Below are 27,981 nucleotides of genomic sequence, written 5' to 3'. Positions count from 1 at the left end.
AGTCCTTGGTGAAGCCACTCCTGAGTAAAAGGCACATGACAGCCCACTTGGAGTTTGCCAAAAGGCATCTAAAAAAACTCAGATCACAGATCACAAACCTACAGTGAAGCATGGTGGTGGCAGCATCATGCTGTGGGGATGTGTTTCAGCGGTAGGCTAGACTAGTCAGGATCGAGGGAAAGATGAACAGAGCAAAGTACAGAAGGATCCTTGATGAAAACCTGCTCCAGAGCGCTCAGGACCTCAGACTGGGGCTAAGGTTCACCTACCAACAGGACACCAACCCGAAGCACACAGCAAGACAATGTAGGAGTGGATACGGGACAAGTCTCTGAATGTCCTTGAGTGGCCCAGCCAGAGCCCATACTTAAACCCGATCTAACATCTCTGGACAGACCTGAAAATAGCTATGCAGTGACGCTCCCAATCCCGATCTGCAGAGATGAATGGGAGAAACTCCCCAAATACAGGTGTGCCAAGCTTGTAGCGTCATACCCAAGAACACTCGAGGCTGTGATCACTGCCAAAGGTGCTTCAACAAAGTACTGAGTAAAGGGTCTGAATACTTATTGTAAATGTGATATTTCCAAAATGTCTAAAAACTGTTTTTGCTTTGTCGTTATGGGGTATTGTATGTAGATTGATGAAGAAAATTGTACCAAACAGGAACACCTTCCTAATATTGAGTTGCACCCAATTTTGCCTTCAGAACAGTCTCAATTCGTCAGGGCATGGACTGTACAAGGTGTCAAGGGTTCCACAGGGATGCTGGCCCATGTTGACTCCAAAGCTTTCCACAGTTGTGTCAAGTTGGCTGGATGACCTTTGGGTGGTGAACCATTCTTGATTCACACAGGAAACTGTTGAGCGTGGTGGTATAGGCCAAATAAGAGCTTTATAAGAGCTAACTTCAGCAGCAAACTTCCTTGGTGCTCACAGTAATGAATGAGACTTGAAATAAATGATAATCTAGGTTATCTAGGGAAGTTACTGTAAAGGGGGAAAAAATGAATCCAAAGTACAAAATAATTTAATATGAACATTTTACATTTTACAAATACTAATCTTTTGACAGTATGTGAATAGAATAACATGTTCAGTGCATTTAGAAAGTATTCATACCCCTAGACTTTTTTCACATTTTGTTGTTACAAAGTGGCATTCAAATGGATTTAATTCTTATTTTTTGTCAACGATCTACACAAAATATTAAGATTTTTTTTACCATTTGTAAATAAAAATGAAACACTAATATCTTGATTAGATCAACAAACATGGTCCAAACACACCAAGACAGTCGTGAAGGGGCCACGACAAAGCCTATTCCCTCCCCCACATGAGACTGAAAAGATTTGGCATGGGTCCTCAGATCCTCAAAAAGTTATACATCTGCACCATCGAGAGCATGGTTGCGTCAGTGCCTGGTATGGCAACTGCTCGGCCTCCGACCGCAAGGCACTACAGAGGGAAGTGTGTATGGCCCAGTACATCACTGGGGCCAAGCCTCCTGCCATCCAGGACCTCTATACCAGGCGGTGTCAGAGGAAGGCCCTACAAATTTTCAAAGACTCCAGCCACCCTAATCATAGACTGTTCTCTCTGCTACCGCACGGCAAGCGGTACCCGAGCGCTATGCCTAGATCCGAAAGGCTTCTTAACAGCTTCTACCCCCAGGCCTTAAGACTCCTGAACTGCTAATCAAATGGCTACCGAGACTATTTGCAGTTACCCCCCCCGTTACACTGCTGCTATTCTCTGTGTATTATCTATGCATAGTCACTTTAACTCTACCTACATGTACATATTACCTCAATTAACCTGTGCCACAACATATTGACTCTGTACCGGTACCCCCTGTATAGAGCAGCCTCAATACAGTTATTTTACTGCTGCTCTTCAATTATTTGTTATTTCGTTTTTTACTTAAAACTTATTTTCTTAAAACTGCATTGTTGGTTAAGGGCTTGTAAGTAAACATTTCACTGTAAGGTCTACCTACACCTGTTGTATTCGGCGCATGTGACAAATACAATTTGATGTTAGAATCACAATTTTGGCAGCAATTACAGAGTCTTTCTGGGTAAGTCTCAGAGCTGTCCACACCTGGATTGTGCAACAATTTTCAAAAATGTTCAAGCTTTGTCAAATTGGTTGTTGATCATTGCTAGACAACCATTTTCAGGTATAGCCATAGATTTTCACGCAGATTTAAGTCAAAACTGTAACTTTGCCACTCAGGAACATTCACAGTCTTCTTGGTAAGCAACTACTGTAGATTTGGCCTTGTGTTTTAGGTTATTGTCCTGCTGAAAGGTGAATTCATCTCCCAGTGTCTGGTGGAAAGCAGACTGAACCAGGTTTTCCTCTAGGATTTTGCCTGTGCTTAGTTCCATTCCATGTATTTCTTGTTTTGAAAAACTCCACAGTCCTTAACGATTACAAGCATACCCATAAATAACATAATGCAGCCACCACTATGCTTGAAAATATGGACAGTGGTTCTCAGTAATGTTATACATTTTTTTTGTAATTTAGCAGACGCTCTTTTTCAGAGTAACTTACAAGTGTAATTAGGGTTAAGTGCCTTGATCAAGGGCACATTTTTGACCTGGTCAGCTCAGGGATTCGAACCAGCGACCTTTAAATTACTGGCCCAACTCTCTTAACCTCTAGACTACCTGCAGTTGTATTGGATTTGCCCCAAACATAACACTTTGTATTCAGGACAAAAAGTTAATCGCTTTGACACATTTTTTGCAGTATTACTTTTACAATATTTACTTTACTGCATGTTTTGGAATATTTTTTTATTCTGTCAATTAGGTTATTACTGTGGAATAACTACGTGTTGTTGATCCATCCTCAGTTGTTTTCTCCTATCACAGCCATTAAACTCTAACTGTTTTAAAGTCACCATTGGCCTCATGGTGAAATCCCTGAGTGGTTTCCTTCCTCTCCGGCAACTGAGTTAGAAAGGACGCCTGTATTTTTGTTGTGACTGGGTGTATTGATACAACATACAAAATGTAATAACTTTACCATGCTCAAAGGGATATTCATTGTCTGTTTTTTGTTTTATTACCCATCTACCAATAGGTGCACTTCTTTGTGAGGCATTGGAAAACCTCCCTGTTCTTTGTGGTTTAATCTGTGTTTGAAATTCACAGCTTCGACTGAGGGACCTTACAATTATCTGTATGTGTGGGGTACAGAGAGGAGGTAGTCCTTCAAAAATCATGTTTAAAAACTATTATTGAACACAGAGGGACTTTAGCATATATTTACTCCTGAATGTATTTAGGCTTGAAATAACAAAGGGGTTGAATACTTATTGACTCAAGACATTTCAACTTTTCATTTTTGTAAACATTTCTAAAAACATAATTCCACTTTACGGGGTATTTGTGTGTAGGCCAGTAACAAAACAAAAATCTACATTTAATACATTTTAAATTCAGGCTGTAACAACAAAATATGGAAAAAGGCAAGGGGTGTGAATACTTTCCTTACTATTCATTATTAGTCCTTACAATTGTTATTAGTATTCCTTCAAATCTGAAATTCCAGAACAGTGCACACAGGATATTACAGTTTTAAGGTCAAGTACAAACATTGTGGTGTAATCATGCACACAACAAACGAGGCTGCAGGAAAGACATACTGTAGAAGATGCAAAAAAATAAGAATTGAATCCAATTTGTTTACTAATTTCAATTATTGGTGTTATTTCATGAATAACAAATATGTACTCAAGGCAACCCGAGGTCAAGTTGGTCAGTTAATAAAAGTAATAGAAAGGGAAAGTGTCAAGGGCATTGGGAGATGCTGATTCATTTTCTGTCTTTTAGAATTGCTCAAGGAAAATACATTCAGATGCAGTTCTCATGCATTGACTACAATGTGTCTTTAACTGACAAAAGTGCAACTGTGAGAATGTCCTCATTATATTCCTTATACATAATCTGTAAATGCCACACACTCAGGTGCAAAACTATTAGCACCCTTGATGAAATTAGCAAAAAATACTGTATACAGTGCATTCGGAAACTATTCAGACTCCTTGACTTTTTCCACATTTTGTTTAAGGACTTTTTCCTTATTATACAATGGATAACATTTGAAAATGGATTAAATACCCCATAATTAAAGCGAAAACAGTTTTTTAGAAATCTTAGCAAATGTATTAAAAATATAAAACATAAATAACGTATTTACATAAGTATTAAGACCCTTTGCTATTAGACTCAAAATTGAGCTCAGGTGCATGATGTTTCCATTGATCATCCTTGAGATGTTTCTACAACTTGGAGTCCACCTGTGGTCACTTCAATTGATTGGACATGATTTGGAAAGTCACACACCTGTCTATATATAAGGTCCCACAGTTGACAATGCATGTCAGAGCAAAAACCAAGCCATGAGGTCAAAGGAATTGTCTGTAGTGCTCAGAGACAGGATTGTGTTGAGGCACAGATCTGGGGAAGGTTACAAAAACATTTCTGCAGCATTGAAGCTCCCAAAGAACACAGTGGCCTCCATCATTCTTAAATGGAAGAAGTTTAGAACCCCCAAGACTCTTCCTAGAGCTGGCCACCCGGCCAAACTGAGCAATCGGGAGAAGGGCCTTGGTCAGCAAGGTGACCAAGATCCCGATAGTCACTCTGACAGAGCTCGAGTACCCCTGTGGAGATGGGAGAACCTTCCAGAAGGAACACCATCTCTGCAGCACTCCACCAATCAGGTCTTTATGGTAGAGTGGCCAGACAGAAGCCACTCCTCAGTAAAAGGAACATGACATTCATCATGATAACATGATGAAACCAAGCTTGAACTCTTTGGCCTGAATGACAAGCCTGAATGACAAGCGTCACATCTGGAGGAAACCTGGCACCATCCCCAGCATCATGTTGTGGGGATGTTTTTCAGCGGCAGGGACTGGGAGACTAGTCAGGATCGAGGCAAAGATGAGCAGAGCAAAGTACAGAGAGATCCTTAATGAAAACCTGCTCCAGAGTGCTCAGGACCTCAGACTGGGGCGACGGTTATGAGAGCAAAACTACAAGATTATGTTATAATACTGTTATTGCATAAAATGGTTGTTCTTTGCAACAGAATAGGGTTCTTAGACCTCTAATGTGAATGTGTGAACTGAGAGTGGGCCTCTGGGGCTTAATGCTGATAGTAGATTTACGATGCCTTAGGTGATAAACCTAACAAGCCACATTCCATTCATGTGAGGGAGATTGCTCAAGTCTGACTGGAAGGTACGAGGGAGAGATGGCTCGGGTATGGATAATGATGAAGGGAACCTTGTTTTGGAGGCCAGACTCTGGTTTCCACACAATGAGAACAGTCTTTACAGTAGATAGTCTGCTGTGAATGATTAATTTCTTTCATACAAATCCTAACCATGTGACCCATTCCACACATCTGTTGTTTGTCATGTAGACTAAGGGGGTGTATCTTTGCTATAAAAAATAGCTGTGCATCGGTGCTCCCTATCCAACCTGACAGAGCTTGAGAGAATCTGCAGAGAAACATCTCTAGAAACTCCCTAAACACAGGTGTGCCAAGATTGTTGCATCATACCAAAGAAGACTAAGTTTTAATCAGTGCAAAAGGTGCTTCAACAAAGTACTGAGTAAAGGTTCTGAATGCTTATGTAAATGTGATATTCAGTAGTCTTTTTATACATCAGTTTTTGCTTTGTCATTATGAGGTATTGTGTGTAGATTGAAAAGGGGAGGAAAAAACGATATAATCCATGTTAGAATAAGGCTGTAAACGTAACAAAATGTGGAAAAAGTCAAGGGGTCTGAAAACTTCCCAAGTGCACAGTAAACTGTTTTTTTTCTACTAATACAATTGCACAGAGAAAATATATATTTTAAAAAGATACAGTTCAAAATGATTGGAACCGCTAAAGATTCTTATAAAAACAAACAAAATCTGCATTAACATTCTCATTCTACTTTTTAAATTAATCTCATTAAATAACTGTATTGTGGTCTTCCATGGCTCCCTGTTAACTTCTAAAATGAGGTAACACACATGTAAATGTATCATCAATCGCCATGGGAAAATGCGAAAAACTCACAACAGGAACAACAAATAGCTTAAAAAACAAATATCCCACTTACCACTATTATGTCAACAATTAAGAGGTAAAGGGAGGTAAAGAAAATTATGGAAAACTTCAGGTCACCAAGTAAGTCTTTAAATCTAGAATTAGATGCCACGTCCATGCAAATAGGCTCTTTGGAAGGGTTGCCAGAAAAACTTAATTGAGAGCAACTCACAATGGAAACGCTTGGAGTTTGCATTGGCACTTGGATTGGAACCTGTGCAAATAGAGCTCTTTGGCCACGCACAGGGGTGGTGGGTTAGGCTTCAAAATAAGAATGCATATGCAGAAAATAACCTCATACCTACTTTAAAATATGGTGGTGGATCTTTTGATGTTATGAACTATATTGCTTCCACTGGTCCTGGGGCCCTTGTTAAGGTCAACGGCATCATGAACTTTACCAAGTACTGCACTAGGGCATTTTAGCCCAAAAACCTTGTTGCCTCTGCCAGGAGGATGAAACTTGGCCGCAAGTAGCTCTTCCAGCAAGACAGTAGGCCCCAAGCACATATCAAAATACACAAAGAAATGGTTAATTCACCACAAAATCAATATTTTGCAACGGCTCTCTGTCTACGGACTTGAACCCCAATGAAAACCTGTGGTTTTTTAATTTTTTAAAATTTTACTAGGCAAGTCAGTTAAGAACAAATTCTTATTTTCAATGACGGCCTAGGAACAGCGGGTTAACTGCCTGTTCAGGGGCAGAACGACAGATTTGTACCTTGTCAGCTCGGGGATTCGAACTTGCAACCTTTCGGTTACTAGTACAACGCTCTAACCACTAGGCTACCCTGCCGCCCCGTTTGAATTGAAGAGGGCAGTCCATAAGTGTAGACAAAGGATATCAAGGATCTGGAAAGATTCTGTATGGAGAAATGGTCTAAGATCCCTCCCAATGTGTTCTCCAATCTCATAAAACATTTCAGAAAAAGTCTGTGCCGTTATCCACGCAAGGGGGAGGGTGCCGGAGTATATTGAAAACAGGGGGGGATCCCTATTTTTTTTTAGAGAAAACAATTATTATTTGTTAAACAAAATCTCTTTCTCTGAGCAATTGTAGTATTTGTATTGTTTATTTTATACAGTCTTTTTTGCCCATCTTTATCAAGGGTTCCAATAATTCTGGACCTGTCTGTACAAGTATCTCCTTTTACTCCTTTAACATTGCAATTTAAATGCTAAAGACACAATATAGATGGCAATACTTTGCATATTATATCAACAGTGATGACCCAAAATGCACAAAGGTTTCATAGTTTAGACAAATTCACATTGATTTCTTCCCATAACAATTTAGGATGGATGTTGGTTGAAAAGATGCCATGGTTTCCACCATACATTGAAAGTTCACAATCATGATTTTCCCTTAATTTCCCTTCATTTTAATACCACAAGGAGAGAGCAATGGTGTAAATAACAATGGACATTGTCATTTTAGATATGTGCATCTTCGCTGTGGACATTGTCATTTTAGATATGTGCATCTTCGCTGTGGACATTGTCATTTCAGATATGTGCATCTTCGCTGTTGCTCCACACTGCTCATGTTATCATGGCCACATCACTCCCTGCAAGTTGAAGTGCTTTGAGACCAGGTGAAAAACTATATCAATGCAATAAAATATTATTGCTAATTTCAATTGAGTGCACAGATTTGATGAAAACCTCCTTTAAGGGGTTAAGTCATTTTACCATGTGAAAAGTGTGACCAAATTAAAACTAAAACGAATCCAATTGAAAAGAAATTAGACAACAAAAGCGTTATTTATGCGGTTTACAGTTTGAACCCCTACAAAAGTAGATTGATGGAATATCGCACAGAATGTACCTCAAGGTGCAGAGATAATCCAGATGTGCATTTTTTAATATCGAGATTACCCCTATATCTAATAATAATAATATGGTGAGAAAATCCCTCATTTACTCATCTGTATTAATTTAGGAACATCTTACTGCCCAAGTCTTCACAAAACCTCTCTCACAATTTTGCGACACCGCAGCCAGCTCCTGGATGAATTCTAGGATGCATTCACTTCATGTTCCATAGACCAATGTTTCACAACTCACTTTCGAGTACCCCCAACAGCACACATTTTTGGTGTAGCTCCGGACAAACTCACCTGATTCAACTCATTGAGGGCTTGATCATTAACAAGTTGAATCAGGAATCAGTGCTTGTCCGGGGCTACAACAAAAATGTGTACTGTTGTTGGTAATCAGGGACTGGAGTTGGGAAACACTGCATAGACTGCCAAAACATGCAGTGTCAAGATTGTGAGAAGCTGTCGTCCTTATGGGAATTGGGGGATGCTGGTCGTGACATCTCAAAGAAACTGGATGAGTGAGAGGCTTTTCTCGAACTAGAGGCCTTTTTCGATTTTAGTAGTTGAAGCATCTCGGCCAGCTGTGCCTCCACCACCGCCATGCGGCCATTAAGAGACCCGATGTCTCCCCTAAGTTCCTGCTTCAGCTCCAGGAAAGAGGCGTGCATGGTCTGTACGGGTATAGGACAGACAACCAGCTTCCCTTCTGACTGCACAGGGCTCCGGTCCTGCGGAGTGTGGGCGTCACCCACGTTATCTAAGCGCAGGTCGCTCTTAGTAATACCGCTGTCACAAGAGTCCGTCTTCTTGAGAGACATCTCATTATGGGACTTAGTCCTGTCCGGCAAGGTCTCCATGGACTCGGCCTTAGAAACGCTGCTCCACGACTCTGCTTTCACAACAGACTCCTTGAAACGACCCCAGCCCTTTTTGGTCTTTGGCGCAGGCTCTGCGGACTTGCAGCCTATGAGGTTGCCGTTTTGGATGGCAGGGGCATGAAGCATGACTCGGCTAGAGGGCCTGGAGGACAAAGACAAAGATGTGGATGAAGCTGTGGGAGTAGCAGGGCTCTCGGTCACCAGGATGATGCTGGTGGAGGCGAGGACCTCATGGCCCTTGGTTTGCTCCAGGTGGACAGTGCCCTTCTCCACGTCTGGTGGCTCCCCCTGACAGGTTCGCTCCACTGCCAGTCGCGCCTCCCTCTGCTGCCGGAAGCGCTGGAAGAGGCGACGGACGGGGTGGTCCGGAGGAAGGTTCAGAGGGGCCTCGTTATTCCTCTTGAGCATCTCCTCTTCCTCACGTTTCACATCACTGATCTTCCGGAACACTATCTGTAACAAGAAATCAGAACATCAGGTTGGGATCAAGCCCATCTTAAAATCATTGGGTCCAAAATGACATTTGCTACTCATCTACTCAACCCTTTAAGTATTTTGACTTTAAGTAATTTCTTAGGACACTTATAACTTAAACATTTCTAAACTGAAGGAAAATAGCATAATGTCCCTAAGCCTCCAACATACACTACATGACCAAAAGTATGTGGACACCTGTTCGTCAAACATCTCATTCCAAATCATGGGCATTAATATGGAGTTGGTCCCCCTTTGCTGCTATAACAGCCTCCACTCTTCTGGGAAGGCTTTCCACTAGATGTTGGAACATTGCTGCTGGGACTTGCTTCCATTCAGCCACAAGAGCATTAGTGAGGTCGGGCACTGATGTTGGGCGATTAGGCACGGCTCGTAGTCGGCGTTCCAATTCATTCCTGATAGTGTTCGATGGGGTTGAGGTCAGGGCTCTGTGCAGACCAGTAAAGTTCTTCCACTCTGATCTAGACAAACCATTTCTGTATGGACCTCACTTTGTGCACAGGGGCATTGAAACAGGATGGAAGCACAGAACCGTCTAAAAAGTCATTGTACGCTGTAGCGTTAAGATTTCTCTTTTTACGGGGACTAAAAGGGCATATCCCGAATCATGAAATGTTCTTCGACATGGAGGGTCAGATGGTGGTGATGTCCTAAGAAAGATGTACAGTAATTATTTCAGAAAGTTAAAGTGTTGGAACAATAAAGTGTTGGCATTTGGGAATAGTTAATTTGGCACTGACTAACCAGGTTTCACTAATTCAAATCTCTTTCGTGGAGAGTTTGGAAGTGGTAATGTTTAATTAGATCAAATGTAGGTAATATTGTGCAACATCATTACTATAAACATGTGGAACTGGCACGTTAGCATTGACTAGTAGGCTACTACTCCGAGGACAACCGCTCACTGCCCTAAAAATATCAGTGCGGGTTTTGATTGTCTCATTCATTTATTTATTTATTACATTTTGAATGGCCAGCTGGAAGCTCGCAGGAACAAGAAGTCTGCATTGTGTTTATGTAACACAGTGGTCTTTATTTAGGTGCACTCAGCACAAACACAAAGCAGTAGCGGCAAAAAGTAAAGCAGCTACCCCTCACCATAGTTATTTATCAAGGCAGTGGAAATGCAAAGTGTGACCCCTTTTAAAATGGATGAATATATTGTACCACGTTGAATTCATGGCACATAAAACAATACAAACACAGAAATAAGTAATGTTGGGGATAGGAAACATAATCAAAAAGGACAAATCTTATATCGGTTTGCTAATACAAGACTATTAAAGGCCCAGTGCACTAGTTTTGTAAAAAAAAATAATAATAATTTAAATTAAGATTTTTCAAGGGGTGCATCCCTACTTCCCGCGGCTATGAGCACAGGTATGGTTTTGAGAGCATTTATTTGAAACCTTGAAATTGTATTAGTCTAACCAAGTAACTGAAATGAATTGGTTTTCTCTTCGCATCAGATATTTAAGAGTGAAGTGGGTGAGGTTAACATTGACCCAATGCCTATCTAAATGCTTTAAGCAACGCTTTATTCAAACTTGCCAGATTAAGGCGAAGCACGGGTCACAATCAAAACCCAATAACTTTCCATCTCAAAGCATGCAAAATGCAGCTTTAGCTGTCCGTTCAAACAGAGGTCGTCAATGTCTAATACACATTCAGACTCTTCTCCAAAGACTGCTCCAAAAGGCATAGACTATCCCACAGTGCAAATTACATTTGTGTATTCATAAAGCACAATCCCCTGAACAGCCAATCAGATCTTTGGTATTTTTGGCAGACCAGAGAGCTGAGATAACTGCTTGACCTGAGGAAGGATTCAGAATGGCTAAAAAGTAGTGCTGATCGAATAAACAACGTCTGTTCAATTATTTAAATTCCCTTTGTTCATTTTTTTTCTGTGAGCTCAATGCACACATTACACAGTTTCTCTAGAGATAAATCATATCTAGCCTGAACTGTGTAATGTAGTAGGGAGTTGTAGTTTCCAACAGGCCAATATTTGAAAATAATAAATTGGCAAATATTGTACAATCCATGTGTGCAAAGCTCTGCCAAAGGCGATTCTAACATATTGACCCAGGGGTGTGAATACTTATGTAAATGATTTGTATGTATTTCATTTTCAATAAATTTGCTAAAATGTCTAAACAAATGGGTGATAATCAAATCAATGTAATACATTTTTTATTAATCCTGCAACACAACAACATTTGGAAAAGGTCAAGGGTTATGAATACTTTGGCATTGTATGTACCTCTCCAGTATCCCTGCACATGTATTGGAACTGACCCAGTAGCTAGCTTACAACTCATGTTCTTATTTTATTATTTTGTATGTATTTTGTTGTACTTCAATGTTATTTTAGTACTAAATATTGATTACTGCATTGTTGGGTTTTAGAGCTGGCTAGAAAGGCATTTCACTGTACTTGTGTACGTGACATTAAAATGTAACTTATTTTCAGACGGTCTTCATCCATAACCATTCGTTTATACGGTAATCGTGCCCACTCTACAGCTGTAGAGTTCCATCTTCAACAAATTACAGCTCTACAATTACTCACCTGTAATATGTCTAAATCATGGCTACAAGAGGTCGCCACATTGCCCATACCAGTCTCCATCTTTATCTGTCTCTAGGAATGTGGCAGATTCATTCAGTTAATATTCATTTGTTCATGACCATGATAGTATTTGAGATTCAGTACGGCGAACGAGAAAATGTGTCCATAGTCCATGTAGTGACAGATCAATCTCAGTATCTCGTGTTAGTAGTGAGACCTTTCTCAGATCATGATTACATGTGGTCATACAGACTGCAGAGGCTTTCCCAGAATCATTTTTGACATTAACCATGTGATCAATATCTTTATTACCCTAGTTGTTTTCATTTAGCCATTTCATCTGATGAAATTGAATCGTGACAATGTATTAACATATATGAAGAACAAGAGAGTAGTTGGTACATAATGCTTTGTAGAGTGGATTATTGTAGCTACTTGGTCAATGTTATGAAACAGTTGGTCATGAAATCATGTAAATCAATGTGTTATTAGGAAATACAGCACAAATAATGTTGTCCACCAGATTATTGTATTAGATTTAGATTCGATTTAGACTCGTATCCCAGACCTGTATCCCACATTTCTCACAAGATCAGTAATATTGGCCGAAACTTCACCAGGAAAATGTTCGTAGAGTTTCTTAATAGAGATATATTCGATTGGTGAAAAAGACATAAGAACTTTATAGAGTAGAGGGATTCTTTTTGTAAATCCTGGTGTGTAATGTCAAAAGATTTGTCCTGTGAAGCAACTGCAGAGGATGCAATATTGCAGGTGGAAGACCAGCACTGTGCCTCCTCAAGCGAGTCAGGGTCATTTCTCACACAGGAGATCGTTATTGCACAGTGCGGCAGAACGGGTCCCATGCAGCAGGGCTGGGTTTCAGATCGATCAGGGGAAGGGAGAGGCCATGAGAGGGATAGAGACAACTAAAGGGAAATAAAGAGGAGAAAAAGATAATGGGAAGAAGAGAGAGACTGATGATCAAAAAGTTGGTGTTTACTTATCTTCTTAATAGTTATGTACTTTGTAGCTGTAGTAGCAGTAGTAGTCATTGTAGCACAACATGGAAGTGGTGGTATGTGGTAGTACTATAGGTACTGTATTGTAGTAGTAAAGTATTGCCCAATACTATACAGTGAGGGAATATGATTGTAGTGTTTTTTATCCCTGTTGGCTGGCTTCCACCATGCTGTGCTGGCAACATTGCCAGGCTCTGCTTTGACTTTGCCTTTAAAGGACAACTGTCTGACATTGGTGGTCAATATTATGAACCCTGAACTATCTGATCAGTCAGTCAGAGAGGTATGGGTTTACCTCTCAAGGGTCGAGGGTCTTTTTTTTTACTCCAGTCACCTTTGCTCTTTGTGGATTTGAGGCCCATGCTTTCTTTTTGACCACTTCATTTGTAAAAATATATACACATGAAAATTAATTGAATGACTGATTACAAATTCCAATTATTGGCGCATGGACAGTGATCAAACAAGTGACTAATGTCTCTCTGTTGTAACAATATATTCCCAGAGCTTTTGTGTTCATCTATTAATCACTTTTTGTGCAAAGTCCCTTGCTGCTGCACTCAACTGAAATACTGGAGGTCTTTCACACTTCCTGTTTCTCACCTTGACCTTATGAATTCTGGTACAGAAGGGAATAGATTAAAAAAACATCTTCATGGTAAAGCAGAACAGAGAAGAGGATCTGACCATCGCCCTGAAGGAGTTCCCCCACTCACCACCTAGGTTACTTCCCCTTCTGAAATATCATGTTTTTTAAAACTTTATGCAAATCTCAAGGGCCTTGGTTTGTGCAACATGATTTGGAAACAATTAACATCACTAAGGGGCAGTATTTCTAACCTTAGATCTGTGGGTTTGACAAACATTTTCATGCAAGTCTCTCACTGACATCAATGAATGATTCACGTGAAAGTAATGCATGCTTTTCCATACTTGGAATGGGGCCCCGACAATCTAGATAAAGAATTTATGAATTGTAAACCTTCTTTTACCAGGTAAGTTGATAGAACTGCGAAAAGTTTTAGGGGCGAGGATTGAGGTTGAATGAGTAATCCATAACTATTTAATGAATATGATGTAACAGTTAAATAAAGGTGATATTAAAGATTCATGCATATTTGACATCCATCTTGCAGGCACTATAAGACAAGAAGTTGAAAGCAGCTCTCTTGTCAAATGTAACAAATGTATCCACTCACTGTACTGTATGTTGCTTCGGATAAAAGCGTTTACTAAGTGAAATATTTATATACACAACCGGTCAAAAGATTTAAAATGCCTACTCATTCAAAGCTTTTTCCTTATTTTGACTATTTTCTACATTTAAAAAATATATATTTACCTTTATTTAACCAGGTAGGCCAGTTGAGAACAAGTTCTCATTTACAACTGTGACCTGGCCAAGATAAAGCAAAGCAGTGCGACAAAAACAACAACACAGAGTTACACATAAACAAACGTACAGTCAATAACACAATAGAAAAATCTATGTACAGTGTGTGCAAATGCAGAAGAGTAGGGAGGTAAGGCAATAAATAGGCCATAGAGGCGAAATAATTACAATTTAGCATTAACACTGGAGCATTAACACACTTGCAAAAGAGAAAGAGGAAAAGTAACAATATGGGGATGAGGTAGTTGGGTGTGCTATTTACAGATTGGCTGAGTACAGGTACAGTGATCGGTAAACTGCTCTGACAGCTGATGCTTAAAGTTAGAGAGGGAGATATAAGACATAGAGGGAGATATAAATGACATCGCCGAAGTCAAGGATCGTTATGATAGTCAGTTTTACGAGGCTGGCTGCATGAGTGAAGGATGCTTTGTTGCGAAATAGGAATTGGAGATTTTGGATTGGAGATGCTTAATGTGAGTCTGGAAGGAGAGGTTAATGTAGATGTAGAAAATGTAGAAAATTACAACAACAAAAAAAATAAAAACCATTGAATGAGTAGGTATTTTTGGCCGGTAGTGTATATTAAGCATTTCCCTTCTCTCACCTCAGATTATGCTGCAATGTCAATAGTTGCATTGCTATTTATTTTTTTTAACTAATAAATTGACAGCCTTGGAAACTTTTGATCATGTGTCATTAAATTTGGTTTATAAACTTGCATGAAAATTAAGTTTCCAAAATAAATCCAGACTGCATATCTCAGTATCTCTGCTAAGAGCTCATTTCATTTTGTAAAGATATATCCACAATGGGTGTGTTCCTAATGATTCACTTTTCACAACCGGTCTGAGTAAACCACCCAACAAAAAGAAAGTACACATATAGGAAGCTACTTCAATCCTTGTTGGTGAATCTGGTCCCGTCTCTCCAGTGTATAGTTCGTTCATTAAACTTACGTAACATAAACCATGTTTCCAACCACAGTTTTTATGCGACTAAAAAAGTCATACCGTATAAAAAATATAAAAAACACGACAGCTGTGATGGAAACAGGAAGTTTTGGTACAATTGCCTAAATGCCGACAGATTTGTTCGTTTGACACGGTTTGACCTTTTTGTGTCAGTAAAATTAATTATGCAAGAAATGGCTGTGGAAATGCCTTTATACGCAAATATTGATATAATAACCATATCAAAGCAAACTTGGAGTCACGATGATATGGTGTGTGGTCCTCCCACTATGATTAAATGGGATGGAAGCACATTAGCCACATTAGATTATACTTTTATTCGCTAGATGAAAACTTAAGATAAGAGTACATTTTGTGTGCACTAGGTCATCATGCACAGATTTTTATCCGCAACAAATCACTTTGGTGGAAACGCCACTGGTGGGAAAATTTGCATATTTTCTTTAAGCATATTTTTGAATATTCACATGAAAATCTGTCGCCAATTGGATGGAAACCTACAGTTGAAGTCGGGAAGTTTACATACACTTAAGTTGGAGTCATTAAAACTAGTTTTTGCAACCACTCCACAAATTTCTTGTTAACAAACTATAGTTTTGGCAAGTCGGTTTAGGACATTAACTTTGTGCATGACACAAGTACTTTTTCCAACAATTATTTACAGACAGATGTCACTTATAATTTATCACAATCCCAGTGGGTCAGAAGTTTACATACACTAAGTTGACTGTGCCTTTAAAACTTCTTAGGGCTGCAATCCCGTTAACGGGATCGATATGACAACAGCCAGTGAAAGTGCAGGGCGCCAAATTCAAAACAACAGAAATCTCATAATTAAAATTCCTCAAACATACATGTATCTTATACCGTTTTAAAGGTAATCTTGTTGTTAATCCCACCACAGTGTCTGATTTCAAATATGCTTTACAGAGAAAGCACCACAAATGATTATGTTAGGTCACCACCAACTCACAAAACAATTCAGCCATTTCTCCAGCCAAAGAGAGGAGTCACAAAAAGCACAAATAGAGATAAAATGAATCACTAACCTTTGATGATCTTCATCAGATGACACTCATAGGACTTTGTGATATACAATACATGTATGTTTTGTTTGATAAAGTTCATATTTATATAAAAAAATCTCAGTATACATTGGCACGTTACGTTCACTAGTTCCAAAAACATCCAGTGATTTTGCAGAGAACCACATCATTTTACAGAAATACTTATCATAAATGTCAATAAATACAATTGTTAGACATGGAAATATAGATATACCTCTCCTTAATTCAACCGCTGTGTCAGATTTCAAAAAACTTTACGGAAAAAGCACAACCATGCAATAATCTGAGACGGTGCTCAGAAAATAAATACAATTATCCGCTATGTTGGAGTCAACAGAAATCACATTATAAATATTCCCTGTACCTTTGACCAACCTCAGATTTCCTACTTCCTGTTTGGCTTTCTTCTCAGGTTTTTGCCTGCCATATGAGTTCTGTTATACTCACAAGACATCATTCAAACACTTTTAGAAACTTCAGAGTGTTTTCTATCCAATACTAATAATTATATGCATATATTAGCAACTGCGACTGAGGAGCAGGCCATTTACTCTGGGCACCTTTCATACAAGCTACTCAATACTGCCCCTACAGCCATAAGATGTTTTAAGGGATGGGGTATTGTTTGATGAAACATCAGTTATAAGACCATCTAATATGCCACATATAGCCATTGTGCCCTTGAGCAAATAACTTTGTGCATGACACAAGTAATATTTCCAACAATTGTTTACAGACAGATTATTTCACTTATAATTCACTGTATCACAATTCCAGTGGGTCAGAAGTTTTCCTACACTAAGTTGACTGAGCCTTGAAACAGCTTGGAAAATTCCAGAAAATGATTTCATGGCTTTAGAAGCTTCTGATAGGCTAATTAACATAATTTGAGTCAATTGGAGGTGTACCTGTGGATGTTTTTCAAGGCCTACCTTCAAACTCAGTGCCTCTTTGCTTGACATCATGGAAAAATATTTTAAAAATCAGCCAAGACCTCAGAAAAAAACTGGAGACCTCCACAAGTCTGGAAATTGCTCCCAAGGATGAACCAAACACCTGAAGGTACCACATTCATCTGTACAAACAATTGTACGCAAGTATAAACACCATGGGACCACGCATCCGTCATACCACTCAGGAAGGGAACGCGTTCTGTCTCCTAGAGATGAACGTACTTTGGTGCAAAAAGTGCAAATCAATCCCAGAACAACAGCAAAGGACCTTGTGAAGATGCTGGAGGAAACAGGTACAAAAGTATCTATATCCACAGTAAAACGAGTCCTATATCGACATAACCTGAACGGCTGCTCAGCAAGGAAGAAGCCACTGCTCCAAAACCGCCATAAAAATGCCAGACTACGGTTTGCAACTGTACATGGGGACAAAGATCGTACTTTTTGGAGAAATGTCCTCTGTTCTGATGAAACAAAAATAGAGCTGTTTGGCCATAATGACCATCGTTATATTTGGAGGAAAAAGGGAAAGGCTTGCAAGCCGAAGAACACCATCCCAACCATGAAGCACGGGGGTGTAAGGGATATCGTCCTCCTCTTCCGAGGAGGAATAGCAAGAAGGATCAGAGGACCAAAACGCAGGGTGGTAAGTGTCCATAATGTTTATTTTAAAACATAAACTGAACACTACGAAATACAAAACAAACGTGAAATTAACGAAACAGTCCCGTGTGGCGACAAACACTGACACGGAAGACAAACACCCACCACCCAAAACTGAAACCCAGGCTACCTAAGTATGATTCTCAATCAGGGACAACAATTGACAGCTGCCTCTGATTGAGAACCATACTAGGCCGAACTCAAAAACCAACATAGAAAAACAAACATAGACTGCCCACCCAACTCACGCCCTGACCATACTAAAACAAAGATAAAAAACAGAACTATGGTCAGAACGTGACAGGGGGTGGCAGCATCATGTTGTGGGGGTGCTTTGCTGCAGGAGGGACTGGTTCACTTCACAAAATTGATGGCATCATGAGGTAGGAAAATTATATGGATATATTGAAGCAACACCTCAAGACATCAGTCAGGAAGTTAAAGCTTGGTCGCAAATGGGTCTTCCAAATGGACAATGACCCCAAGCATACTTCCAAAGTTGTGGCAAAATGGCTTAAGGACAACAAAGTCAAGGTATTGGAGTGGCCATCACAAAGCCCTGACCTCAATCCCATAGAGAATGTGTGAGCAGAACTGAAAAAGTGTGTGCGAGCAAGGAGGCCTACAAACCTGACTCAGTTACACCAGCTCTGTCAGGAGGAATTGGCCAAAATTCACCCAACTTATTGTGGGAAGCTTGTGGAAGGCTACCCAAAACATTTGACCCAAGTTAAACAATTTAAAGGCAATGCTACCAAATACTAATTGAGTGTATGTAAACTTCTGACCCACCCACAAGCTTAAATAAATCACTCTCTACTATTATTCCGACATTTCACATTCTTAAAATAAAGTGGTGATCCTAACTGACCTAAGACAGGGAATGTTTAAATGTATTTGGCTAAGGTGTATGTAAACTACCGACTTCAACTGTATCTAGTGTGTCAATTATGCAATCAATGTATTTCTGAAATCGATATGACTTAGTATACTCATCAATATTTGACCTTATCGACATTCACCGTCTAAATGCCTAATCAGCTCGCGTTAATGCAAAGGTCTATGAAAAATTGTGGTTGTCGACAGACATCAAAACCTATTATGATGGGCCTCCAGAATTGGCCCATCAATTGGTGTGTTACTGATTCCATGGGTATAACTTACAGAAAGGGGCACCACGACACTATGGCGGAACCAGGGTCGTGTTCATTAGGGCACACGATAGAAATCATCAATGAGCGTTTCTAATTGGACAGGTCCAGGTAGTTCTTCAATTTGGTGCCTAATGATCACTGCCCTGTATCATACCTCACAGCAGGTTTTAGCCAAATCAACCCCTGTGGTTGCCTAACCTGAAAAGTACGGTGGATTAGTGGCTGTCTGAAGAGGCTTTATGCACCTGAAAGCTTTTCTAGACTAAACAAAGCAATAACCTTGATGACCGCAAGAAACCGCATACACCACGGCTAAGGGTGCAGATCGTGACGAACCATAATAGGATATGCGGTAAAAGTGAGTCATCGTATTAGTCAACATGACCTCTATTGCCTAACATATACTCAAGTTTGAATTGCATGATGACGACAAGGACAGAGGATTGCATCTTGATGAATCAACAGCACCTTCTGATGAATAAGCTATGTCCTCGTTAATATGCTGTGTTTTCTTCAGCAAAGTTGAATCAATTTCAGAAATGCTGTGGGTTTTCAGTGATGTTCTCAGTTTACAAGTTTTGAGTGTTTGAGTGGGTGTAAAAAGTCAATGGTTAAAGGCTAGAAGATTATAGCACTGATATTCAGATCAATAAGACATTGCGGACCATTTGTAAAAACAAATGCAACATTAACAAATAATCAATAAATCTGCATCAATAATAATTTGTCAAATAATGTATTTATAATATACTATTCAAACACCATGATGAATGTCATATTGTAACAATCCTCGCTAATAAGCCCACCTTACGGTTCCCCCTAAGTGAGTTAACCCTTATTGGAGCAATGCGTTTAACACAAGCGACCTGGGTTGATGGTGCATACTGGAGTTGATACTTTGTTTAGAGGCCTTATCTTTTTACAGGTAAAATGACAAAACAAAAGAGACGAGGACATTTTGATGAAAATGGAGGACAAGGTGAATTCATTATTGAGTAATTATTCAACATTTGTCAAATATCACTTTGTGCATTTTACCTGTCCCTGAAAGAAAATATTGTACTATGCAACACAAAGACCGGGAACTGGCCACTATTTCGATCTCAATTCCTTTTGGTCCAAGAAAGGTCTTTTAAGACACATTTCACAGAGAATCTCGTCCCCAGCTATTGCGAGCATTGGGAATGAGATTAACTATGGTGAAACAGCAAGGCCAGAATCACAAATTAAGTGTGAGACACTCAGTACAACTGACTCTGCATGATGAAGGTAGACTCAGCAATGACATCAGTTTTGGCAGATTGTTGTTGTTTATGCCTGTAAGGCAGAATTACATTTTTTTGGGCTGTTGTTGATGTCAAGCCAAAAGTTGCCCCACTGTGTTTGATGATGAAATATTGCTGCGTCTATCTTTAAGCAGTTCCCATAAAGAGAAGGTGCCACACCCACCAAAAAAGCAAGCTTTGAGAAAGATCAATTGAGGTTGAAGTGTCAGCTTTTTAAAATAAATAAGAGCACCATTCATTGATGGAGATGCCATCACCTTTGCTTTTTTGAACTACAGGACACAGAGAGATTCTTAAATAGCTCTTGTTTCCTTCCAGACCACTGTTCAGAAAGGACTGGATAGGTGAAAAATACATAACTTAGGAGTCTATCCAATCTTTTTGCCAATCAATAAGCTATTGGAGACCATCGAGACACAGTCAGAGAGAGAGCAATGCTCCCGGGCAGCTTACCCTCTTTCTGAGGTTATAGGTGAGCAGCAGGTTGCGGGAGAAGTGGTTGGAGAAGGCCGTGTAGAACTCCAGAACCTTCTGCAGAGCGTCACGCTTGATGACGTGGAGGTCGCAGTAAGTCAAGGCCCGAACGTTGGCGCAAGCCTGGGCTAGGGTCACCTCCTTCCAGAAGACGTCCCCAAACACGTCTCCCTTTCCTGTGAAGATAAAAACCGCAGATAGAAAGGGGAGAGATAAATAGTGAGGTGAATGAGAACAAGGGAAACCCCATCCATCCACAATGATATGAATCTAACTGCCATGAAGCAAATCTTGCAGCCTTTCATGGTAATACAAAGTAAAAAGCCCAAGGTCATACTTCTTTGCTGAAATGTGCTTCAATTGCAAACTGCCTGTACAATGTTAACAAACAAAGAAATTGACCATTGAAAAAGAGTGCATTATTTAACTGCTCATTTAAAAAATAACTAGTTTGAGACCAACGGGGGGGAAATGATACACAGTGCATTTGTGATACCAATTGTAGAAGCCTTGTCGCCTACAAGGCAAACAGACCCTGTACTGAGCTGTAAACAACATATTGCACCTCTTACTAATGTCAAGCTGCATCCCTCACTCCACCAAGCTCCTACTTTTCTGGAAACAGATCTAAAAAAGTATTAGCCAAGACTCTATAAGCCATGGTTATTAACACATATGCAGACCTTTTGTTTTTCACACATGAAAATACAAATCTGTCCCTTTCCCGTGTCCAAATTTAATTGATGAAATGCATCAGACAGCTTATGGGAGCTTTTGGAGTTACAGTACAAAATCAAATCCAATTTTATCGGTTACATACACATGGTTAGTAGATGTTAATGCGAGTGTAGCGAAATGCTTGTGCTTCTAGTTCTGACAGTGCAGTAATATCTAACAAGTAATCTAACAATTGCACAACAACTACCCATTTCAGTTTGTCCGTGATGTGTACGCCGAGGAACTTAAAACTTTCCACCTTCTCCACTGCTGTCCCGTTGATGTGGACAGGGGGGTGCTCCCTCTGCTGTTTCCTGAAGACCACGATCATCTCCTTTGTTTAGTTGACGTCGAGGGACAGGTTGTTTTCCTGACACCACACTCCGAGTGCCCTCACCTCCTCCCTGTAGGTTGTCTCGTCGTTGTTGGTAATCAAGCCCACTACCGTTGTGTCGTCTGCAAACTTGATGATTGAGTTGGACGCGTGCATGGCCACGCAGTCGTGGGTGAACAGGGGCCCTAGTGTTGAGAGTCAGCGAAAAGGAGATGTTGTCTTTTACCTTCACCACCTGGGGACGGCCCGTCAAAAAGTCCAGGACCCAATTGCACAGGGCCGAGTTGAGACCCAGGGCCTTCAGCTTGATGACGAGCTTGGAGGGTACTGTTGAATGCTGAGCTTTAGTCAATGAACAGCATTCTTACATAGGTATTCCTCTTGTCCAGATGGGATAGGGCAATGTGCAAGCAATTGCGTCATCTGTGGACCTGTTGGGGCGGTATGCAAACTGAAGTGGGTCTAGGGGGACTCGGTAAGGTGGAGGTGATATGATCAAAGCTCTTCATGATGACAGAAGTGAGTGCTACAGGGCGGTAGTCATTTAGTTCAGTTATATTTACCTTCTTGGGTACTGAAACAATGGCAGCCATCTTGAAGCATGTGGGGACAACAGACTGGGATAGGGAGCGATTGAATATGTGCGTAAACACACCAGCCATCTGGTCTGCACATGCTCTGAGGATGCGGCTAGGGATGCCGTCTGGGCCAGCAGCCTTGCAAGGGTTAACAAGTTTAAATGTTTTACTCACGTCGGCCATGGAGAAGGAGAGGGAGGGGGGGCGCAGTCCTTCTTAGTGGGCCGCGACGGTTTCACTGTATTATCCTCAAAGTGGGCAAAGAAGGTGTTTAGTTTGTCTGGAAGCGTGATGTCAGTGTCGGTGACGTGGCTGGTTTTCTTTTTGTAGTCTGTAATATCCTGTAGACCCTAATAGTCTCAGTGGGTACAACATCTCCAATGCACTTCTTTATAAACTCCCTCACCGAATCAGCGTATAGGTCGATGTTGTTCTCTGAGGCTGACCAGAACATATTCCAGTCCACGTGATCAAAACAATCTTGAAGCGTGGCTTCCGATTGGTCAGAACCGCATTGAATGGTTCTTGTCACTGGTACATCCTGTTTGAGTTTCTGCCTATAAGACGGTAGGAGCAAGATGGCGTCGTGGTCGGATTTTATGAAGGGAGGACCGGGGGTAGAGTAGCAGTTGTCGAGTGTATTACCCCTGCGCATAGTGCAATCAATATGCTGATAGAATTTAGATAGACTTTTTCTCAAATTTGCTTTGTTAAAATCCCCAGCTACAATAAATGCACCCTCAGGATATATGGTTTCCAGTTTACATAGAGTCCAGTGAAGTTCCTTGAGGGCTGTCTTGGTGTCTGCTTGAGGGGGAATGTACACAGCTGTGACTATAATTCTCTTGGTAGGTAAAATGGCCGGTATTTGATTGTAAGGAATTCTAGATCGGGTGAGCAAAAGGACTTGAGTTCATGTAAGTTGTTATGATTACACCATGAGTTGTTAATCATATAGCATACACCCCCGCCCTTCCTCTTCCCAGAGAGGTGTTTTTCTCTGTCGGCACGATGCATGGAGAAGCCCGGTGGCTGAACCGATTCCGACAACATATCCCGAGAGAGCCATGTTTCTGTGAAACAGAGAATGTTACAATCTCTGATGTCTCTCTGGAAGGCAACCCTTGCTCAGATTTCTTCTATCTTGTTATCAAGAGACTGGACATCTGGTCCTTCTCTGGCACCGTTGATTTGGGTCGGCTACTGGGATTAGATCCATTGTCCTGGGTGGTGGTCCGAACAGAGGATCCGCTTCGGAAAAGTCGTATTCCTGGTCGTAATGTTGGTAAGTTGATGTTGCTCTTATATCCAATAGTTCTTCACAGCTGTTTGTAATAAGACTTAAGATTTCCTGGGGTAACAATGTAAGAAATAATACATAAAAAAACTGAATACTGCATAGTTTCCTCAGAACTTGGAGATGTACAATACAGATTTGAATGACTGGGTAAATATAGCTTTGTGAATAAAATAGACTGGGGGAAAAATAAATATTGAACAAAAATATAAATGCAACATGTAAAGTTTTTGTTCCATGTTTCATAAGCTGTTATAAAAGATCCCAGAAATGTTCCATACACACAAAAAGCATATTTCTCTCAAATTCTGTGCACAAATTTGTTTTTATCCCTGTTAGTGAGCATTTCTCCTTTGACTAGATTATCCATCCACCTGACAGGTGAAGCATATCAAGAAGCTGATTAAACAGCATGATCATTACACAGGTGCAGCTTGTGTTGGGAACAATAAAAGGCCACTCTAAAATGTGCAGATTTTGCCACAAATGTCTCAAGATGAGGGAGCGTACAGCTTGCATGCTGACTACAGGAATGTCCACCAGAGCTGTTACCAGATAATTGAATGTTAATTTCTCTACCATAAGCCGCCTCCAACATCATTTTAGAGAATTTGGCAGTACATTCAACCAGCCTGACAACTGCAGACCACGTGTAACCACGCCAGCCCAGGTCCTTCACATCCGGCTTCTACACCTGCGGGATCGTCTGAGACCAGCCACCCGGACAGCTGATTAAACTGAGGAGTATTTCTGTCTGTAATAAAGCACTTTTGTAGGGAAAAATTTATTCTGATTGGCTGGGCCTGACTTCCAAGTGGGTGGGCCTATGCTCTCTCAGGCCCATCCATGGCTGTGCCCCTGCCCAGTTATGTGAAATCCATAGATTAGGGCCTAATGAATTTACTTCAAATGATTGATTTCCTTATATTAACTAAATCAGTAAAAATAATTGAAATTGTTGCATGTTGCATTTATATATTTGTTCAGTATAGAGGGGGAGAACTCTTCATTAAAAAAAAAAGACATTTATGACTGAAGTTTACTGTTTCGGACCAACCGGTCACACCACAAACAAACAACTGTATACAGCTTTGAACGATGTTTGGCCATTAAGGGTTATTTGCATGTGGAAACGTTGCATAATGCCTGTTAGATGTATGTAGATTTCCGCCTAAGTAAATAATTAAGTTATTAATTAAGGACATAAACAATAAGTAGTAATGCCACATACTCCAAGAAAGATAAAAATCTCCCCTTTTCTAGTAAAAATGTATTGCTGATGTGTACTCACATTTGAGGACACAAGCTCAAGTACATGAAAATATGAAATATTATGACAGTTCCTATTCAACATAACTTAATGAATAGGGCTTGAAATGACTTACATGCTTTCTTAATATAGTAACAACCAATTTAGAAAACGACTACTAAGAGTTCATCTTATAACTGTAAAATAGATATGATCATATTTAGTTACACCATTTGGCACCATTTCATAGAACTGGTGACAGAAAATGTTCTGCCCTGCGTCCTCAGTGACGCCATTCACACACCAGCCGAAACGTTACAACTTCAGCTTTAAGATTGAGTCTGTCTGTGATGAACACAAAGTGGTTATGTTTCACATGATATCCCTCTAGTGGTGTGGGGGCTGTGCTTTGGCAAAGTGGGTGGGGTTATATCCTTCCTGTTTGGCCCTGTCCGGGGGTGTCCTCGGATGGGGCCACAGTGTCTCCTGACCCCTCCTGTCTCAGCCTCCAGTATTTATGCTGCAGTAGTTTATGTGTCGGGGGGCTAGGGTCAGTTTGTTATATCTGGAGTACTTCTCCTGTCCTATTCGGTGTCCTGTGTGAATCTAAGTGTGCGTTCTCTAATTCTCTCCTTCTCTCTTTCTTTCTCTCTCTCGGAGGACCTGAGCCCTAGGACCATGCCCCAGGACTACCTGACATGATGACTCCTTGCTGTCCCCAGTCCACCTGACCGTGCTGCTGCTCCAGTTTCAGCTGTTCTGCCTTATTATTATCCGACCATGCTGGTCATTTATGAACATTTGAACATCTTGGCCATGTTCTGTTATAATCTCCACCCGGCACAGCCAGAAGAGGACTGGCCACCCCACATAGCCTGGTTCCTCTCTAGGTTTCTTCCTAGGTTTTGGCCTTTCTACGGGAGTTTTTCCTAGCCACCGTGCTTCTACACCTGCATTGCTTGCTGTTTGGGGTTTTAGGCTGGGTTTCTGTACAGCACTTTGAGATATCAGCTGATGTACGAAGGGCTATATAAATACATTTGATTTGACATCTACAAATAACGTTATTTAAAAAAAAATTAAGCTCGAAATAAAACAATTTGTGTTTGTCAGAGCAATGGGAATACTTTCTTACAGCACGGAAGCTAAGAAGCTCTCAAGTGGTATATGGCATGTCAGAGCGTGACGTGTAAGGACACACCACAATAACAATAACAAAGTGAACTCCCCTCCTGTTTCTGTAAAAAGCTGAGGGATGGGGCTGGAGAAATGTTACCACTCTCAAATTCATAGACAAGCTATGGATGCAAGGACTGACCATCCATGATATAACAATTAGTTTTAACCATGTTTTGAGGCTCATAGTGTTTGTTTGGATTTACTTTGTTTACATTGAACTTAAACAAGCTTATATTTGGGGTTCTGATGGGGTAAGACAGTTGTACTAAGCTCATGAGTCATTTATACGTTATATTCTTCAAGAATCAATGGGTACATATAATTGATTTATGTCCAGCACTTGATGTATAAACTGCTGATTGTCCCATTAAAGGGACATTTCACTCATAAATGAAAGTTGTCAGATGTTTTCGGGCCTCGAAAGTACAGTACTTTCAAGATGAAATGTATTGTATGATGTTGTGTAGATACCTCCCAAATTAATGGAAAAGTTAAGCACTGTCTAATTTCCTGGTTTCATTCGGTGCTTGACTTTTCTATTCATTTGGGGTGGAGGAATATAGCTGGATCTACACGTTGTCATGTGGTTTCATCCTGACATTAGATTACTTTAGAGGTCTGAAAACATTTGACAAACTTTGATTTGAAAGAGAAATGAATGTCCCTTTTTGATTCATTAACAGACAAACAGCTTGTCATTTTGTCACCATGGCTTGCTTTTTGGGAGACCCTTTCTTCCCTTGGATGATATTTGAGGTGATCTGTGAAAAATGGGAAGTACAAGTCCAATTTAATCCGCTCAAGCCACATCTGGCACAAATTGCTTTAATGACACTCATACTAACCCAATGGGAAGAGGAAATGAACATACACGACTAGGTAACATTAGCTATGTAAATAAAATCATTTCTGCATTCTTACAAATGTAGAGGAATGCTGACGTTTAGCTGATCCATAGCTAGATAGTAGCTTTTAGGCTTACACTAGCTACCATATTAAAGCTACCTTAGAACAAACCAGGCTTCATTTGATCAATTTCATGGAAGTCATTATATTAGGTTGTTGGCCGAACCGAAAACCTGAACTTGATCAATCCCCAAGTTTTTTGGTATATGTATTTTTTGTATATGATCGTAAAACATTCTTATGACTGCAACATTTGTTGGCACCTTCAATTCTTGAACATTTTCTTATAAGAACTGTATTTCACCACTCTGTCTGCTTAGGCAAATTTGCAGAAATTCTAAACTTGGAACCAAATCAGAACTCCCGTACATACACCTCGTGATGACAGGAGCCAATGGCCTGCATCTATCTACGTCTGCGATGTAAACACAGCCTCTGGTGAAAACACGAGCTGCTGTCTGATGAAGAGGAGCATAGCAAGCTCCCAAAGACTGAAATACGATAAATATATTTTTAAGTGCACGTTAAATATGCAAAATGCAATACGAATTGTCTTGATCGTATGAAGAGGTAACTCTGTTAACCATTTAGCCAATTTATTGAAAGCTAGCCAATGTTGCCGTTTGACTAGGATTTCCAGCTACTGCAAATGTTCATGTGTTTCATTAGCCATCTGGTTTACATTTTAGAATCATATTGTGGCCTGATTATATGTCTAATATCATGTAACTAGCTGCAGTCTTAAAGAAACATTCAATCATATACTTTGTGTAGATACCCAAATAAAAGCATAGATAGATAGTTGTGTGTGTGTGTCATGTATGCTATGAATGG

General features: G+C 40.2%; 1 protein-coding gene across 1 annotated transcript in view; it reads right to left on the bottom strand.

Annotated features, from left to right (window-relative positions):
* Positions 1-1,012: 1,012 nt before the first annotated feature.
* Positions 1,013-27,981, bottom strand: part of LOC115103973 (potassium voltage-gated channel subfamily H member 1-like) — a 59,404-nt gene continuing 32,435 nt past the window's right edge. Inside the window, exons 11-12 of the mRNA XM_029625052.2 lie at positions 20,867-21,063; positions 1,013-9,284 (exon numbers count right to left, since the gene is read on the bottom strand). Of these exons, the coding sequence (XP_029480912.1) occupies positions 8,397-9,284; positions 20,867-21,063 (1,085 nt within the window). The 3' untranslated portion in view covers positions 1,013-8,396. The remainder of the gene's footprint in view (positions 9,285-20,866; positions 21,064-27,981) is intronic.

The sequence above is a fragment of the Oncorhynchus nerka genome, linkage group LG21, assembly GCF_034236695.1.
Source record: "Oncorhynchus nerka isolate Pitt River linkage group LG21, Oner_Uvic_2.0, whole genome shotgun sequence".
Lineage (NCBI taxonomy): Eukaryota > Metazoa > Chordata > Actinopteri > Salmoniformes > Salmonidae > Oncorhynchus > Oncorhynchus nerka.
Note: the sequence above shows the minus strand (reverse complement) of the source record. Positions and strands in the feature narration are given on the sequence as shown.